We start from the raw sequence: 18,813 nt of genomic DNA, 5'->3' as shown, positions 1-18,813 counted from the left end.
GTGATCAGGAAAAGAAAAATTGCTTCAAAATTATAAGGGAACATGAGAAATCAATCCAGCAGCTGCTAGATGATGCAAAGAAGAATGACATAAGACTGATTGGACTCAACAAAGAAACAAGAGAGAGAGGAGATGACATAAAAAATCTCTTCACAGAAATAATGGCAGAAAACTTCCCAAGCAGGGGAAAAGAGCTTGACATACAGATAAGTGAGGCATATAGGACTCCAAATAGCCTTGATCAAAAGATATCTAAACATAGGCATATAATTGTTAAGATTCCAGAAACACAACAGAAGAACGAAGTTCTCCAAGCAGTTAGAGAAAAGAAACAAATCACATACAAAGAAAAGCCCATCAGAATCACAGCAGACTTCTCAACACAAACCATCAAGGCAAGAAGAGCTTGGAGTGACATATTCCAAGTCCTAAAAGAAAACAGCCTCCAATCCAGACTGATGTACCCTGCAAAACTATCTTTGAAAATTGATGGAGAAATAAGATACTTTCATGACAAAGAGCACCTTAGAAACTTTGTGAATACCAAACCAGCACTCCACAGAATTTTACACAATATCCTAGGAACAGACATTGAGGATCACAACCCCAGGAAGCAAAGCAGAATGAACCCATCTGGCATGACAAGAAATTAAATGTAAAGGGGGAGAACCCAACAAAAAGAAAAAGTCATGGCAATGACAAGTCAATACGTTTCAGTTATAACCATCAATGTTAATGGTCTCAATGCACCAATCAAAAGAAATGGACTGGCAGAATGGGTCAAGAAGCAAAATCCAACAATATGCTGCATACAAGAAACACACTTAATTCAAAAGGAAACTCATAGACTGAAAGTGAAAGGGTGGAAAACAATACTGCATGCGACGGGAACCCAAAAAAAAGCAGGAGTAGCTATCCTCTTTGCAGATCAACTAGATTTCAAACCAACACTGATTAAGAGAGACGAAAAAGGACACTACATCCTTGTAAAGGGAAGAATCCAAGAGGAAGAGATGACAATCATAAATATCTAGGTACCAAACACTAGTGCACCCAACTATATAAAACAAATACTAGCAGACATGAAAAGTCATATATGCACTAATACAATTGTAGTGGGGGACCTTAACACCCCACTGTCACAAATAGATAGATCAACTAGACTAAAAATAAGTAATGAAATACTAGAACTCAATCAAACTCTTGAACAAATGAACTTAACAGATGTTTACAGAGTCTTCCACCCCACAAAATCAGAATACACATTCTTCTCGGCTGCACATGGGTCATTCTCCAAACTAGACCACATACTCACACATAGAACATGTTTAAGTAAGTGTAAAGGAATTGAAGTTATCCCCTGTATATTATCAGACCATAGTGCGATGAAACTGGAGATCCATAGCAAAAGAAACTCAAAAAATTTCATAAACACATGGAAATTGAACCACATACTTCTGAATAACCAGTGGGTCACAGAGGAAATTAAAGAAGAAATCAGACAGTTCCTTCAATTAAATGACAATGACAGTACAACATATTGGAATCTATGGGACACAATGAAAGCAGTCTTACGAGGGAAATTCATAGCAGTGAATACACATATTAGGAAAACAGAACAAGCCCAATTAAACAACCTGATACTGAACCTCAAGCTTCTAGAAAAGGAAGAGCAGGACAACCCCAAAGCTCATAAAAGGGAGGAAATTATAAAGATCAGAGGAGAAATCAATGCAATGGAGACTAAGAGAATGATAGAAAAAAAATCAATGAAGCCAAGAGTTGGTACTTTGAAAGAATCAACAAAATTGACAAACCTTTAGCCAACCTTGTCAGAGAAAGGAAAGGCCCAAATCCATGCAATTAGGAATGAAAAGGGTGAAATTACAACAGACCCAGCAGAAATCCAGATGATCATCAATATCTACTTCCAGAACCTATACGCCAATAAGATGGACAACACAGAAGAAATGGACAGATTCCTAGATACATATGAATTACCAAAGTTGAGCGAAGAAGACCTAAAAATTCTGAACAACCCAATATCAACCAATGAAATTGAAAATGTAATTAAAAGCTTATCAACTAAGAAAAGCCTGGGCCCTGATGGCTTCACTGCTGAATTCTACAAGACATTTAGAGAGGAACTGCTGCCACTACTGTTTAAACTCTTCAATGAAATTGAAAGGGAAGCAATACTCCCAAATTCATTCCTGGAAACAAGCATCACCTTGATCCCCAAAGCAGAGAAAGACCCAACTGAAAAAGAGAACTATAGGCCAATCTCACTAGTGAACACAAATGCAAAAATCCTTAATAAGATACTGGCAAACAGAATGCAGAAGATCATCAAGAAGATCATACACCCTGATCAAGTGGGATTCATCCCAGGAATGCAGGGATAGTTCAATATATGAAAATCAATTAATGTAATACACTATATCAATAGAGCCAAGGACAAAAACTATATGATTATCTCCATAGACGCAGAAAAAGCATTTGACAAAATCCAACATGCATTTATGATAAAAAACCTACAAAAAATTGGAATAGATGGTCTCTACCTCAAACTGATAGAAGCCATCTATGAAAAACCAACAGCCAATATCATACTAAATGGTCAAAAACTGAAATCCTTCACACTCAAATCAGGAACAAGACAAGGATGTCCACTATCACCACTCTTGTTCAATATAGTTCTAGAAACATTAGCCACGGCAATTAGACAAGAAAAAGAAATAAAAGGAATAAAGATAGGTAATGAAGAAGTCAAATTGTCATTATTTGCAGATGACATGATACTCTATATAGAAGACCCCAAGAACTCCACCAAAAGTCTTCTAGACTTAATAACCAAATTCAGTCAAGTAGCTGGTCAAAAGGTCAACACACAAAAATCAATAGCTTTCCTCTACACGAATGACAGACTCCCTGAGAGAGAAATAGGGCAAATAATTCCTTTCACAATAGCATCCAAAAACCTGAAATACCTAGGAATCATCCTAACGAAAGAAATCAAGGACCTCTTCTCTGAAAACTATGGCACTTTGAAAAGAGAGATTGAAGATGATATCAGAAAATGGACAGACATCCCCTGCTCCTGGGTAGAAAGGATTAATAGAGTGAAAATGGCCATACTTCCAAAACTGCTATATAGATTTAATGCAATTCCAATTGAGATCCCAGCAGCATACTTCATAGACCTTGAGAAAACAATCCAAAAATTCATTTGGAACAAGAAGAGACCCAGAATAGCAAAAGCAATTCTAGGTAACAGAGACATGGCAGCGAGTATCACAATCCCCAACCTGCAACTCTACTACAAAGCTACTGTGATATAAACAGCATGGTACTGGCAAAGAAACAGACTTGAGGACCAGTGGAACAGATTAGAAGATGCAGAAACAACGCCAGACACACTCAGCCATCTCATCTTTGACAAAGGAGCCAAACACCCTCACTGGAGGAAAGATAGCCTCTTTAATAAATGGTGCTGGAAAAATTGGGCTTCAACTTGCCAAAGATTAAAACTAGACCTATATCTCTCACCATGCACTAAACTAAAATCAAAATGGATTAAAGATCTAAATATTAAAATAGAAACTCTGAACCAGTTGGAACAGAGGTTAGGTAGAACCCTTGAAGACATTGGTGTAGGAAAAGATTTTATGAACAAAACCTCAGTTGCCCGTGAACTAGCACAAACAATCAACAAGTGGTACCTCTTCTTATTAAAAGGCTTCTGCACAGCAAGAGAAACCACCAGCAGTGTGAAGAGACAACCCACAATGTGGGAAAAAATCTTCACCTGCTCTTCCTCAGACAAAGGTCTATCTCGAATCTATAAAGAACTTAAAAAGATCAGACCTCCCAAATTTAACGACCCAATCCAAAAATAGGCATCTGAAATGAACAGACATTTCTCAAGGAAGTAGAAATAGCAAATAAATACATGAAAACATGTTCAACATCACTGGTCATTCGAGAGATGCAAATGAAATCAACGCTGAGATTCCACCTCACTCCAGAAAGAATGGCTGCTATCATGAAATCAACCAATAACAAATCCTGGTGGGGCTGTGGGGAAAGAGGAACCCTGCTCCACTGCTGGTGGGAGTGTCGACTGGTGCAAGCACTGTGGAAATCAGTATGGAGATACTTCAAAGAACTAGGACTGGAAGTCCCATTTGACCCTGCTATTCCACTGCTGGGGATCTTCCCCAAAGAATTGAAAGAATCATACCATAGTGATATATGTGCACCCATGTTCATATCAGCACAATTTGTAATAGCTAAAACTTGGAAACAGCCCAAATGCCCATCAACTGGAGACTGGATAAAGAAAATGTGTTTTCTTAATAAAATGGAGCACTACTCAGTCATAAAAAATGAGAAATTAGAGACATTTATAGCTAAGTGGGTGCACATTGAGGCGATATTCTTAAGTGAAATAAATAGGACACACATGTGTAAATACCAAATAGTTTCTCTGGTGTGAGAAACTGAAAGTGTAAATAAGGACTAAATGTATAATAGGTCATGTGAAATAGGAAGAAAAGGGGCAAAGGGGAAGGAAGTGGGAGGGCTAGGGGAAAGGATAGAAGGGAATGGGATTAATATGAGAAAATGGAAAAATAGGAACAAAATCTTTGTAAATAGGGAGGACTGGAGGGGTTGAAGAGAGGGCTGGGCAAGGGTGAAAAATAAGAACCAAGAGAGACTGTGTAAAGGTGCAAATTTCCAATGATGAATGTCATTATATCGTATACCTAAAATGTACCAATGATTAGAATGAATAATCGATAATGTAAAATAGGAAGAAAAGGTCCAAAGGGGTAGGGGTAGTGGGAGGGGCAGGGGAAAGGAAAGAAGGGAAAGGAAAAATGAGGAGAAATGGAAAAAATGGAAATAAAGTCTTTGTAAATAGGGAAGGGTGGAGGGCGTGAAGGGAGGGCTAGGAATGGGGAAAAAAAAAGAACCAAGATGCATTATGTAAAGGTACAATTCCTAATGAGAAATGTAATTGTGTTGTATACCTACAATGTACCAATAAAAGAATGAAAATAAAATTACATCTAAACTTCAGCATCAATTACTCAGACCACAGAGAGACCCAGGTGGCCTTTTCCTTCTCATCCCTACGCCAGTATAGGAGTGGGCTCAAGGTGGCCACAGGAAATTTGGGGCATGTGCATCTCCTCCACCTTGTGAGGGACTGCTTTGCAGGTAGAGAAGTTTGTTTTGTCCCATAGAAACATCTTGGTATTTCAGACAATTGAGGGAGGTCGGGACTGCAGTTGGGCAGTCAGTGGCTCTGGCTCCTTGAGTCATGTAGAACAGGATACTAATAGTACTCCCATCTCCAAATTCCTCTACAACTGACCACCTAAAAATAACAGCACTTATAGCCCTCCAACCTCTTTCTTTCATAGACCCTCTGTGAGTCCTTCCATACCAGAACATATCCACCAGAAGCCACCTGAGAGCAAGTGTTTTGGGTCTGGGAGCCTTAGTCCCACCCATCCTGTCTCAGAGGTAGAGGCACCGAGAGAGAGAGAGATCTCTTGGCATAGGACTGAGTGATTCATGATCCAGCTTTTAACAATCATATCAATGCAATAAAATGGAAAATAAATGCATTTCCTTGGTAGATGGGACTTTTATGAAGAGCATAGAAATTCCTACAATGTGCACACAACCTCGGAAGTTTCAAGTGTGTGTGCAGTGAGAAGCTGCCTATGGGGTGGCCCAGGCACATCTCCTGGAGAAGGTGCAAGGAACACTCTTGCTCCACAGGTTTCTATGGTCTGCTACTTGTGAGGATGCTGTGGGTGTTCACCCTACCCACGAAACTCAGGCATTTTTGAAAGGAAGAATTTCCAACCTTCATTACACACAGAAACAGCATCACAGAGACACTCTGACCTGCTAAGTGGCACTCATTCATCTCATGTCCCCAAGTCCCCCATAATGTCCAGCCCATCAGAGGAGATCCTCGAATGATCTGCTGCAATGGACTAAAGGAAAGCCAAGAAACACGTAAAAGCAACTATTCAACCAAGAATCAAATGTAAGGTTATAAAAGGGGTAGGGGATATAGCTCAGTGCTAGAGCACTTATCTAGTGCTTGTGTGAGGCCTTGGGTTCAATCCCCAACACTGAAAGAAAAAGCATTTTCAAAAGGCCATGAAAAGGGCCAGGGATGTAGCCCAGTGGGGCTGCACCTACCTGCCAAGCCCAAGGTCCTGAGTTCAATCCTTGGTACCGGAGGGTGGGGGGCAGAAGGTCATGAAAGCCCTTCACACATCAGCAGTAGGGAGTCTAAATTCTACAAAATAATGAGTCTTTTCCAGACACTAGAGTAAGAGCAATGCTGGGGAGAGTTGCAGGTGAGACCAGTAGCTAACTTTACTTCATAGGTCAGCCTCCCTGGAATAAAGGACAGCAGCATGGGGATGGCTGATGGTCATGATCACCAGGCTCTCTGTGACAAGTCAGAACTGCAAATGTTTATGCATGGAACAGAAATGCGTGCACATGCTGCCCGAGGACATGCATTGGAACATTCATGGCAACTTTGGTCACTGGAGCCAAACTCTGCAAGCAACACCTACACCCTCAGCTAGAGAACAGAAACACAGGCTGTGGTACATCACATAAAAGAGTATGGGGGCTCCAGTAAAAAAAAAAAAGAACTGCTGGCTGTCAATGAAAAATATGATTGTGCTCTTACACAACACAGACAACTGCACAGACATTAAGCTGACAGAAGACCAGTGCAGAGCACACAGCTGGCAGTGTCTTCACTTGCAGGTAAGTCAATGAGTATCATTAAGAATTTAATGCAGGTTGGGCTATGAGGAGAGCCTGGCATCCAGCCTGAGACCATACTGAACTATGGTCAAACTCTTTAAGCAGTAAAATCCTTCTTTTCCAAGTAAAATGCCATATATGAACCCCAAAAGAGTACAGATTTGCTCAGGTTGGGGATGGTGAGTGGGGGGGTCCACCCTTAAACCCCAATACCCACAGCTTAGGACAGGGATGAGCGGTTGAGGGATACAGGGCAGGGTACAGAACAGCACAGCCCTCACCAAGGAGCATGGGAACGACAATGAGGGGTATAGTCACAAGTAACTGCAGACACACCTATCACAGGAAGTGACCCAGCTCCCCTTATTCCCTGGCTGGGCCCTGGTGCACCTGAGGCATCTCTGCAGGAAGAAGCAGGTCATGCTGAACCTTGAAGATGCAGTCCTGGCCACAAGCAGGGCACTAAGAAAATCAGGAGGCATGAAAAATGGCAGAAATAGCAATATGGGCTTTTGTTTTGTTGTACTATGGATTGAACCTAAGGAATGCTGAGCTACATGTGTGAGACCTAAGTGACTCCATTCTAAAATTTGGTGGCATAAACTTCAGTTCTAAGAAAAACCACAAGATGTATTTTGACCACCTGCATGTGAGAGTGTTCAGCCGTCCCCTAGCAACAGCTAATCAGTAGTTAGCAACCGTTTGCAGCTTGGGTGCGCAAGGCACAATCAATCAGGTTTAATTGCCAATCTAGAACCTTGCTGTAACCACTATAAAAACCCCTGCTGATTTGGAGTCAGGGCTCTCAATCTTGACCTGCTGAGGCGGTGATGGTTGGGAGTCCCTGCTCGAGCTTGAATAAACGACCCTCGTGTGTTTACATCGGAATCGGCTCCTTGGTGGTCTTTGGGGACCTCGAAATCTGGGCACAACACATGCCCACCCTCTTTTATTTCTTTGAGCCTTGCTAAATTGCCTAGGCTGGCCCAGAACATACAATCTTACTGCCTCAGCCTCATGAGTAGCTGTGATTACAGTCGTGCACCACTATGCCAGGTTGAGCAATACAGGAGTTTTAATTTTCCAGGTTTCTCTGTTTTGTTCAGCGTATCTTCTCCCCTTCCCCATGACTCTGGTATGATCACTTTCACAGGGAGGGAGGGAGAGTGTAAGGCCACTGGCCCCTCCAGAGAAACTGTGGCAATAAGCCAACTGTAAATCCAGAGTTTATCATCTTCTTCAAGAAGTAGGCCTATCAGCCCATTTCTGAACTAATAGCTATCAGAAAATTAAGGTATATCTCATCTGAATTCATCTCAATGAACATTTACTGGATGCTGAATGTACACAAAGCACTGCTCTTTACATGTTAGATGTTAATTTTTTTTTTTTTTTTTTGGTACCGGGAATTGAACACAGGGACTCGAGCTTGCCAGGCAGACACTGCACTGCTAAGCTACATTCCTGGCCCAGATGTTAATTTCTTCATTGGAGCACTCCATTAAAAATGGTGTCAACTTTCTAGGCTGGCCTCCCAGCACATTAAATTCAGTCAGCATTGTGTGGAGGATTGAAGAGCTCCAAATGAAGGAAAATATGTGAGCCCAGCTGATTCCAGAAGTGTCAACCTGAGACCTGCCCCAGAGAACCAACCTAGCAGGCCTCCCTGTTGCTGATGCAGAGAACACATAAGAACAACACCAGGAGAGTAATGTACATTGACTAAGCATCCTGGATGGTGGGATGGCTGGGCTGATTGGGGCCTCTGGATTCAGAGATGTGAAATTGGAGATTTGGTGATAGCTTGGAGAGCAGGATGAATTCCCCCCATCTTTCCATTCACCTGACAAGAGGGAGGCCTCTGCTTTTGTTGCCCTTGTACCCTAACATGTGACTTATGCTTGCCACATAGGAGTTGCTTAGTAAATGTGCAAACAAAAGAACAGATGGAGGGTAGGATCAGACTTAAGAATAGCTATTGAACACAGGGATTCCTTCGAGGCCTTACAGCAAGACCCTGTATGGTGATGCAAGGAAAATAGAACTTCTTCCCCCAGAAGCACAAGACTTCCCCTCCCAGCTGATTCTATTAGCTCCAGACTCAGACAGCCAAGGTCTTTCATCCTACATAGGTAGAGCTAGGACACCCACATCTATAGCCTGGTCTGGATTTCACAGATTGACAATTCCTAAAAATATCCATGAGGTTTCCTCTACCTGTGGCCACAGAGAAACAGGAGAATCAATCATAGACTCTAGAGCCAGAATATCGGGTTTCAAACTCTCTCTTGAGCTTTACGATCCTGGGTAGGTCACAGAAGCTTTCTGTGGGTCAGTGTCCCTTTGTGGATAATGGGGATGATAAGAAAACCTACCTCACAGCTTGTGATGAGGATTAATGAACTATTATTTGCAACTGGATTGCATTTAGAACCATATCTGGCACATACATGCAAATATACATTGGAGGGACATTGAATAAATATTAAGAAATGCTTCAGAACATGACCTCTTAAGAGTGGGCACTTTCTGGCTTAGTACCACACTCCTTATCACCAGCATGTCCAGGACAACATAAGAACAAGGCTCAGGTGTGTGCTGGGGAGAAGCTGGGGGGCTGCAAATAAGCACAGCACATCCTATGGCTCCCAGCTTCACAGTAAAATTGAAATTTGCCAAGTCAGTAAACATGAAGATTTACCATGAAAACAGCCAGCTGGACAAATGTAACCACCCAGCACATTCTACTGCTGTCCTTCTAAGCTTCCTCTTGCCACCTCTAAGGGAAAGGTTAGGATGCCTCTCTTTGTGCTACTTCTAGACTTGACTGGCAGACATTATTGCTTCTGAAACATTGAAGGGCTACATTTGCTAACTGCTGATACTCTTTTTTCCCTAAAATTGGCAGAACTCTAGCCTTACTTGAAATAACCTGGGTCCTAAGAAAGGGCTTGACTCCTCTGATTAGTTGCAGTACGTTTTGCTACTCCAGGCCACATACTCACAAGAGAGGGCAGCCATCTGGGGAGAGCGACACCATCCATGCTCCCTAGACTAATACCCCAGCTGCAACCCTGACAAGAGTCTCCTTCGGATGCAGCTTCCCAAATCAAGTCCCCAAACCTGTTTAAACACATGTGTACACAAATACAACAAACTAGAATCCTAAAAGGGTGTAGCTGACACACAAGTGAGTCAAACCATGTCCAGGCAATTCTCAACTGGCCCATGAGAGGCAAGTCTCCCCAGCTACCTGATGGGGAGGCCTGGCCTAGGGTCCATCGCACTGCTGTCTCATACCAGGTGGAAGGGCATGTCCCTGCAACACCATGGCAGCCAACAACAAGCTCAGCCAGTGATAAGATCTTGAGGACCAGGAAGACATGCTTGACATCAAACACTTTGTGCCCAGCAATCCCCAGCAGAATCTGGCCAGGCAGTACATGATGAGCAGGGTACAAGATGCTCCTCATACACTCACCATTCCAAAGGGTCTGGGTTAATATCTGGGGCAAGGCCACTCTAGGGAAAGAACACCAGCTCTATTCCACACTGAAAACCAATCCTTCTCAGTACTACCTGAACTGATGGGAAACTTCCTGTGGACAAGCAGCTCAGGCAGTTAGATACACAAGTTAAAAATTTCAATTTGCTAATAACTCAGGAAATACAGATTAACACAAAAGAATATCATTCTACTTACATAATCAGGAAGGAATGAGGAAATGTCCAGTGATGGAAGGAGGGAAGAATAAGGGGATGAGGAAAGAAAGATGATGAATAGATATCAAACAGCAAATGTCAACTGGTGGAAGAGACTTCTTGGAAGAATATTTAACAATATATATTTAAACTCTTAAAAATGTGCACACTGTGCTGGAAAAGCAGCTGAGCTGAAGCATGTACCTAGATTGCCAGAGGCCCTTGGTTTGATTCTCAGCACCAAAAAAACAAAAGTGCATATCTATATCCCAAGTAATTTTACTTCTACTAATTTGTCCTAAACACGCAATAAGAGTTCTGCACTGATTTATCAGAACCAAGAATCTTCATATAGCTATTATGTGTACATGTTTTATAAATTTGTGTGTGAAAACTTTAATAAGATGTTATTCACAGGACTGTTTATTATTGGAAAAACTGTAAGGAATTAAAATAAGATATTGGTTTAATTATGGCTTAGACATGAGAAAGAATACTATATATTTTTAAAAATATCTTTTTAAGAACATTAATATCCAGCTGGAGGTTTAGCTCAGTGAGGTCCTGAGTTTGATCCCTGGTTCCACACACACACAAAAAGAAAGAATATTAATGATCTGAAGAAACATTTACAACATAGTGTCAAGTTGGAAGGGGGAAACTAGCTGTAAAAAAATGTGTTTACATGATTCTAATTCTATAAACCATAATGTGATACATGCATACATGCACATAACAGATCAGAAGGCTACAAGGCAACATTTAACAGTGGCTCAACTTGGGACAGTGGGATTATCAATGATGCATACCACTCTCTATGCCCTGATATTCTTTAAACAAGGAGGCCCAAGAAGGACTAAAACCTTTGGTGTTATTCTCGCAGACACCATGGACACTTGGAGCTTTGTGTGGTGTCAGCAGGGTCCTTGATCCTCTCCTAAAAACAGGACTCTGGGACAAGCATCATGACAAGTGCCCTAAGTGGCCTAAGATGAGCAGAGAAAAGGTCAGACAGAGGAAGCTTGGCCCAGTGTTAGGGACTGTCAGAAAAGGATGATGTACAAGAACAAGGTTGATGTTGAAGAACAAGGTGGGGACTGAGAACACGAGGCATGGGAAGGAACCTGGGGCCATAACTCATTTGACTGTGGGGTTGAGACCTTTCTCAGACAGGATGATCCATGTTCCTTTAGGTTTTCAAGCATAAACACAGGATGGTGGGACTGATGTCAGAGTGAGAGACTTTACTGAGTTCATAATGGCCATGCTTCCTATCTTCTCAAATGAAAACTCATCTACTTCTCTAGCCCCTTCAGATCCCTCCTCACCCCTGCACCAGCCTTCCTGCTACCTTTCAAGGAGCCCTAAGCAGTTGTCCTTCTTCTCTTAGCCTTAAACACTTTCCTCTAATCAGTAGCACAGCCTCTGCTTTCATGTCTGTAGGCCTTACAGGAGAAGCAAAAGGCAAAAGTAAGTGGGAAAATCAGCTGGAACCAGGTAATCAGAAATGCATACTCTTCCAGGGATTTAGCTGGGGATTTAGCTCAGTGGTGCTGCTGCCTGCCTTGCAAGCCCAAGGTCCTGAGTTCAATCTCCTGTAGCAAAAAAAAAAAAAGAAAGTCCTCAACCAAAAAAGTCTGGGCTGGGGATTTAGCTCAGTGGCACCAGGCCTGCCTCAAAAGTGCAAGGTCCTGAGTTTGATTCCCCAGTACCAGAAAAAAAAAAAAAAATGAATTGCATACTGCTGTTTTGGGGAAGAGCAGATGAGTCACTGGAATTAAAGAAGTTTGGGAAAGTATGAGGGGACAAGGGGAAAAGCCACCAGGCAAAAAGCCCTTCTCCCCAATCTTGCCCAGGAACTGACCAGCTATGGCAAATGACAATAATTCTGAGAGGACCTAAGGCAGTTTTCAGACCATGAATCTTTAAATGACACAGGATCTAGTTCCCCCTACTGAACTCTTAAGATCGTGGGAACCCTATGGTTTTCAATGTGCTCCCACATTTGTTGTCACATTTCATCTTGGAAGCTAAGCAGATCAGGTATAATACCTATCTTACAGATGAGCTGAGACTGGGCAACATCCCCAAAAGTAGTAGGTGGCACTCAGTTCTCTGGCTGTCATTTTCCCAGAAACAAACTAGTGGTGCTGTGGTGCTATGTTTAGATTGTGTGAAGTGCTCACTGTCATGAAGTTTTGCCTCTTGTATTGTATGTGACAAGAGCTGCTCCCAGCAGAGACAGACTCCATAGTAACACATATTAAATAAAAAAGGGGAGTTTGGAAGGGTGTGTACTGAAGGAAGAGCCATGTGGACCCTCTGGACAAGCAGTAAGTTGGGTTCTATTATGGGAGCAGAGGGTGGGGGATGCCTGATGGCTGGTTCTGCAGGACTCAGGTCCATGTGGTCCTTTCCAAGAATTCCAAGTTCAACCAATACTCTGATTCTGCCACTCATCTCTAGAGGAGCATCTAAACTTGACTCCGTGTAATGCAGAAGGTGGGTTAACACTCTTGGGAAAGGCAAAGGCAGATCCCTACTCCCCTCCCACTCCCCAGCAGCCTATACAGGGCCTCAGCCCAAAAATGCCTACAGGACAAGGCCTGGGTGCTAGGGCATTTCCTCCAGATCTGTCCCAGGGCCTTGCTGTGTGTTTGATAAGGCACAGAGCTGCCACACGGCTACTAAGCAACAGAGCAGAGTATTCAATACCAGTCAGTTCATACTGAAAATGAAGCAGATATTGTAAGCAGGCAGTAGAGAGAATCTTTGTGATGAATGGCTCTGTACCCTGACTGTGCTGGTAGTCTCACAATTGCACAGATCTACATACATACATACATGCAAGTGAGTGCACAGCACCCTGGTGAGATCCATAGTCAGGGTCCTACAAATGTGACATGGTACTAGTCACACATGTCACCATGTGGCAGGCTGGGCAAAGTGTCCTCAGATGTCTGTATTCTCTTCTTGTGAATCTGCAATGATCTCAAAACAAAAGTTAAACAAAATTTAAATACCACTTTGTTTAGTGGCCTCTGTATGGAGCTAAAGAAGCCAAACAATTACTTCAACCTCTCATTTATTCCTTCACAACCCCATAGCTGGTGCACTGGATTTGGGGATTTGGGGGCAGAAGGGGTAGGTGTGGGGCAAGGGTTAGAGAATTAGTATTCAGGGGAAGTGCAAGATTTTATTAGAAATAAGGGATTCAGAAAAAGCCTGTGTTCTCCCAAAATAGGAAAGAAAACCTGCAACTCACAGCACTGGTCTCTCCATGTCACCCTGGGCATTGCTCAGACACCCTCCTCCCTCCCTGTGGACACCGGGAAATCCCTCACTTTTGGGGGCTTCGAAGTAGCCCAGGATGAGGCTTGCCTCCTCACAGACTGGGAGGCCACGCACCCTAATTGAGTGGGGGAGGGGGGAGGCGGGCCAAAGCCTGATCCCTTTCCCATCCCTCTGGCAGCTCCCCCTTGCCTTACAGAGAACAGAGATATGAAGGCAGAAAGGGCGTGGAGGCCACTAGGCCCTCAGTCACTAGTCAGCAAAAGGCTCCCAAAGGACCAACCTCTTCCACCAGCACCCCTGCCCCCATCCCCTGCCCTGGACCTCGACCCACTGCAGCTCCTCCTGGCCTCAAGGGGCCCACCACTTCGGCCCTCCCAAACAAAAGCTTCTGAAAAGGAGCCGCCCGCCTCCGCAGAGGGCAGAAGCGCCAGATCCTATCAGCCAATTACCCAGACGCACAGCGACCCGCAAGTTCAGGCACGCTCTGCCGGGCGAAGGGAGCAGGAAGAGCCCAGCATGTCTATGGGGTCGGGGTCTGGGTCTGGCTCCATGGCAGCGAGTCTTAGTCTGGGTTGGGGGCGCAGCTGGCGGGGAGGGTGCCTTGGGCCGGAGGCACACCCGAGGCCTGAGGGGGTCTGACTTGGGGGCACGCACCAGTGACGTGTCTGGGTAGAGAGCATGCTTGGGGATGGGGGCTGGAGTAGGCCAGGGACTGGGGCACGGACGCGCCTGGGACCTGAGATCTAGTACCTCCAGCCCGGTTAGGGGCTAGGGGCTGGTCCGGGGCCTTGCTCTGAGAGCCGACCGCCAGCCTTCTTCTTACGGGTGATAAGTCTTCACGACCTAGGAGGTGGCGCAGCTAAGGCCCTTCTCCGGCTCGGGCCCTAGATCCCCTACATGGCCCGGAATTCGAGCAGCCCCCAGCCCCTAGTTCGCCCCGGAAACACTGCCCTCCCCGGCAACGTGTGGCACGCCCCGGTCACCGGTTGCTCGTGGAACAAAGGAGCAGCTCTCGGGGAGTGGGATCCGAGTCCGCACGGACTGTCTGATGGCCCACGGCCCCGACAGGACCTCACCGGTCTGCTGGGCTTTGTGTCCGCGCAAGGGGCGGGAAGAACGCTGGGGTCCCGCGTGCACATCCCACGGACCCAGCGCAGTAGTGCGCAGCGCCGAACTTCGAAAGTTGTCGCTAGCACTGGTTGCTTCCCACAGCGCTGCAGTTACCCGCCGGGCACCCAATTCCTCTGCCAGGGGAGGAGATGCAGACCGCCAGGGCAGGCCTCGGGGGGCTTACCTTGCTCTTGACTTCCACCGCGCCGCAGTCGTAGAAGCGCAGGGTCTGAGACTTATGAAAACTCCGGTTCATGGTTTCGGCCCCGCTCAGCCTCACCTTCGCCCTAGCTGCTCAGGGGCTGCAGAAAGGACCTGGAGGGGGATGTCCTCCGCTGCCCTCCCCGGCTCCGACCCGCACTTGCTCCGACGCGGGACTGCTCGGCGTGCTGCGGGCCGGAGCTGGGTTGACCGCGAGCCTCGGGAACTCCAGGGGCCGCGCGCGGGAGGAGCGCGGAGGACGCCGGCCTGCGCCGCCCCACCTCCCGGCGCCTCGCGTCCCGCCTTTCGCCTCTGTACGCCCTAGGTCCCGCCTCCCGCTGCCCCCGTCCCGCCTCCTCACGCCCCTCCCGCGCCCCGCCTCATCGGGCTCCGCCTCCTCGGGTCGGGCTCCGCCTCCTCGGGTCCGACCCCGGAGGACCCGCCTCCACCACGCCTCCACCGACAGTCTGGATCGGTAGACGCGCGCTCCTGGCTCCTTGAACTCGCCTGGAAAAAGAAACATCGCTGACCTACCCAGAGTTCATGGTTTGTTTGCCCACGGGTCAGTCTGGGACGAGAGCAGACTTTTGCCACCGTCTGGGGTAGTTATTTAGAAGAAGAATGTTAATGAGAACCATTGGAAGCCCGATCCCGTTGAGCATCACCTGCCCGCACTAATTGTCAGGTCTTAGTTTAGCAGAGAGACCTTCAGAGATGCTAACTCCTAAATGCAGTCAAGCATAGGTGAAATGAAAAGGAATAAGCGAGGATCAGAAGCACCTCTAGGCTGTTCTGATGGTAAGAGAGATGTTTTAAAGAAAGCTAGTTGAAAAAAAGAGAACAGGTTTGGCATCTATTAACAGTGACATCAACTGAGAACTTTTAAGGGAGAGGCTGGTTTCTTCCACCCTCTTGCAAAAGTACAGCCTGCCTGTGAGGAATTTATGAAGAAGTTAGGATGACAAGACACACAGGTTTTGAAAACTATTATGAAGTATGCTATGAATTTTTATAATTTATAATTTAAATAATTATAAATTTACCATAAATTCTTTGCAAAATAAATCTGGAGAATACAAGAAAGTGAAAGAAAAAAAAGTGAAATCATTTAAGTCATGCAGCGAACTCTACTGAGCTTTAGGGTGTATTTTATATCTATTTTTTCTGTATATATTTAGATATTTTATAAAGTTGTGATCATGCTGTTTATCCAGTTTTGTAACCTGGTTTTGTCACTGCATGTTGCATAATGAACATTTTCATCATTAAGTGCTCTTAGAAAATGTACTTTTTAAAAGGTGCATATATGAATATAATTTATAATCATTCTATTTTTATTGGATATTTAAGATGTAATACTGTGTTTCTTGAATTCACTTACTTTTTTAGAAATGACTCCTAAAAATGCAAGTATTAGGCCATAAAGGACACATACTGCTAAAGCCTTAATACAGATTGCAAAACTGTATTCCACAATATTCAATTTTCATTTAATTTGCTACATACTGTTACATGTTAAGGGTTTATTCCAGGGACTGCAGCCACAAAGGCTCGGAGTTATAATCCCTGCTCTTAAGAGATATACCAGACCAGTCAGAGGGCCAGATACATAGAGTCCCAAACAGGTAAATGTAAAGCAATGAAAATGCTAAGAGATAAGCACTTGGCAAGCAACCTGGCCAGAGGCACTGGCTTTCTTGGAAGGGGAGCTTTCTAAACTAAGTGCTGTCCTTTGAACTAGTGTAGAGTTGCCAGCTTCTGTCCTCTGCAAGCTGCCCACTCCAGGAGAACCCAGTATTTTGGGTAGGAGAGGCTCAGGAGGATCAAGAAAGATGAGCTTCAATCCAGACGAGGAGGATAGGGATGGGGACCGACCATGGGCTCTCCAAGGAAGGGTGAGAGGTACTGACTTTCAAGCAGCTCCAGGTCGGCCTGTGGTGTCGCCTGAATGGGAGTGAAGCACATTCTTGAATTTTGTGGTTCAAAGTGTGGCCCAAGGCCAATGTGCTTACCTGATGCCTCCATCAGCAACACTCTGCTCAGATCTGTTGAATCAATGCTGCATTCAGACGGGGTCCCCAGGTGGCTCAGTGATGTTGCAGAGGGGCTAGGCCTAGATCTTAATTACCTGTTGTTCGCAGGTAGTGGTTGGCATGAGGGTAGGTAGCAGCAAGAGAAAGTTGCTGGTGCCTGAGCCTGTTTCCAGCTGAGACTGAACAGGATTCTTCAGGGCCACAAGTCCATGATAGGATTGTGTGTAGACAAACCACAGGATGCAGAGCCTTTTCACAGGCAGAAAAGCTTTTTAACAGTCTAGTAGCAGGATTGAAATTGAATTCCCCACAAGTTCTGGCCTGACATCTTTTTATGTGTAGCTACAGGTTCACAGGAGCCTCTGGAGGCCTCACGGGAGGGCTGGTTTCAGTTGGAGAGTGATAAAGAAAATAGGAACAGGGGTGGTCTAATCTTCCTCAAGTCATGGCTTCAAATAATTCATCACAACTGGTAACCAAGGCTGGGTATGGTGGCACATGCCTGTAGTCCCAGCTACATGGTAGGTTGAGGTGGGAGTATTGTTTGCTCCCAGGAGTGTGAGACCAGCATGTGAGACAAGTCTGAAAACAAACAAACAAAAACCCCTGATAATCAAGCATAAACTCTATAGAATGTAAGTTCTACATCATCAGTCTCCCAAATGGAAATAGCAGTGGAGTTTGAAATCTCAGACTTATAGATTCATGGCTACTAAGAACATTTTCATAAAAAAGAAAAGAGATTGACAATCCACATTTTTCCTAGCTTTTAAAATAATGAAACAGACAAGGAGCTGGGTGTACAGGCACACACCTGTAATCCCAGCATTTGGGAGGCTGGGGCAGGAAGATTGTCATGAATTGGAGACCAACTTGGGCTACACAGTGAGACCCTGCCTCTAAAAAACAATACAAAACAAAATAAAAACAAAAACAAAAAAAGAAACAGACAAAAAGTTATTCTTAAAATCCTAGCAACAGGGGGAAAAAATGAACCGTGTGAACTGCTGGATCATCCAATCAGCATGGTTTGATGGCAGTGCTTATGATGGATGGAGAAGGGTTTATGTTAGCCGAGGAAGACTGGCTAGGAGTGAGTCCTGCACACAAGGGAGTCATAGGTGGCAGTCCATGGGAGGCCCAAGGAGTGCACAAGCCTGGTTCTATACAGTGGTTCTTAAGTAGAACAATCTTGCCCTCTGCTCCACCAGGGCGTACTTAGCAATGTTTGGAAACACCACCACCAAGGGAGGGCAGGGTGTGCTACTAGCTATTGGAGGCCAGTGATGCTGCTGAGAATGGGACAATGCCCAGGATAGCCTCTACTACAAAGGGACCCAGCCACAATGTCAGCTGTGCCAGGGTTAGCCTAGAAACTCCGGATCCCAGCCCATCCCTCTCCCTGCCCCCTAGGAAAGTGATCATCATTATCTTGGTCAAGTTTAAGGACCTCATGTTGTCCACCGTTGGTGGGTGACTTGGTTCTTGGACCTTGGTAGTCAGGAATGGAGGGTTCTTGTCAGCTCCCTGACTTCCCTGGGCTCAGAGTGGCTCCCAGCACCCTCACCCCATCATCACAATGTGCCACAAAGGGCTTAGAGGCTGGCCACATGGCTGCTGACCTTGGGCCCAGTACCTTTGGTTATGCTTCCTGGTTATG

The 18,813-nt window shown here is 45.0% G+C and overlaps 1 protein-coding gene across 2 annotated transcripts in view; it reads right to left on the bottom strand.

The window, feature by feature from the left end:
* Window positions 1-15,431, bottom strand: part of Pard6g (par-6 family cell polarity regulator gamma) — a 95,515-nt gene extending 80,084 nt beyond the window's left edge. Inside the window, exon 1 of one of the 2 annotated variants that reach the window (XM_004861900.3) lies at window positions 15,104-15,431. In XM_004861900.3, coding sequence (XP_004861957.1) covers window positions 15,104-15,175 — 72 coding nt within the window. In that variant the 5' untranslated portion in view covers window positions 15,176-15,431. The other variant, XM_087190865.1, reaches the window with a different exon arrangement.
* Window positions 15,432-18,813: the final 3,382 nt, after the last annotated feature.

Source organism: Heterocephalus glaber, unplaced genomic scaffold (assembly GCF_053883595.1).
Source record: "Heterocephalus glaber isolate CG9 unplaced genomic scaffold, H.glaber_assembly_v1.0 deba00000331, whole genome shotgun sequence".
In the NCBI taxonomy this organism is placed as follows: Eukaryota; Metazoa; Chordata; class Mammalia; order Rodentia; family Bathyergidae; genus Heterocephalus; species Heterocephalus glaber.
The sequence above is the reverse complement of the archived record's forward strand: the minus strand, read 5'-3'. Positions and strand labels throughout refer to the sequence as shown.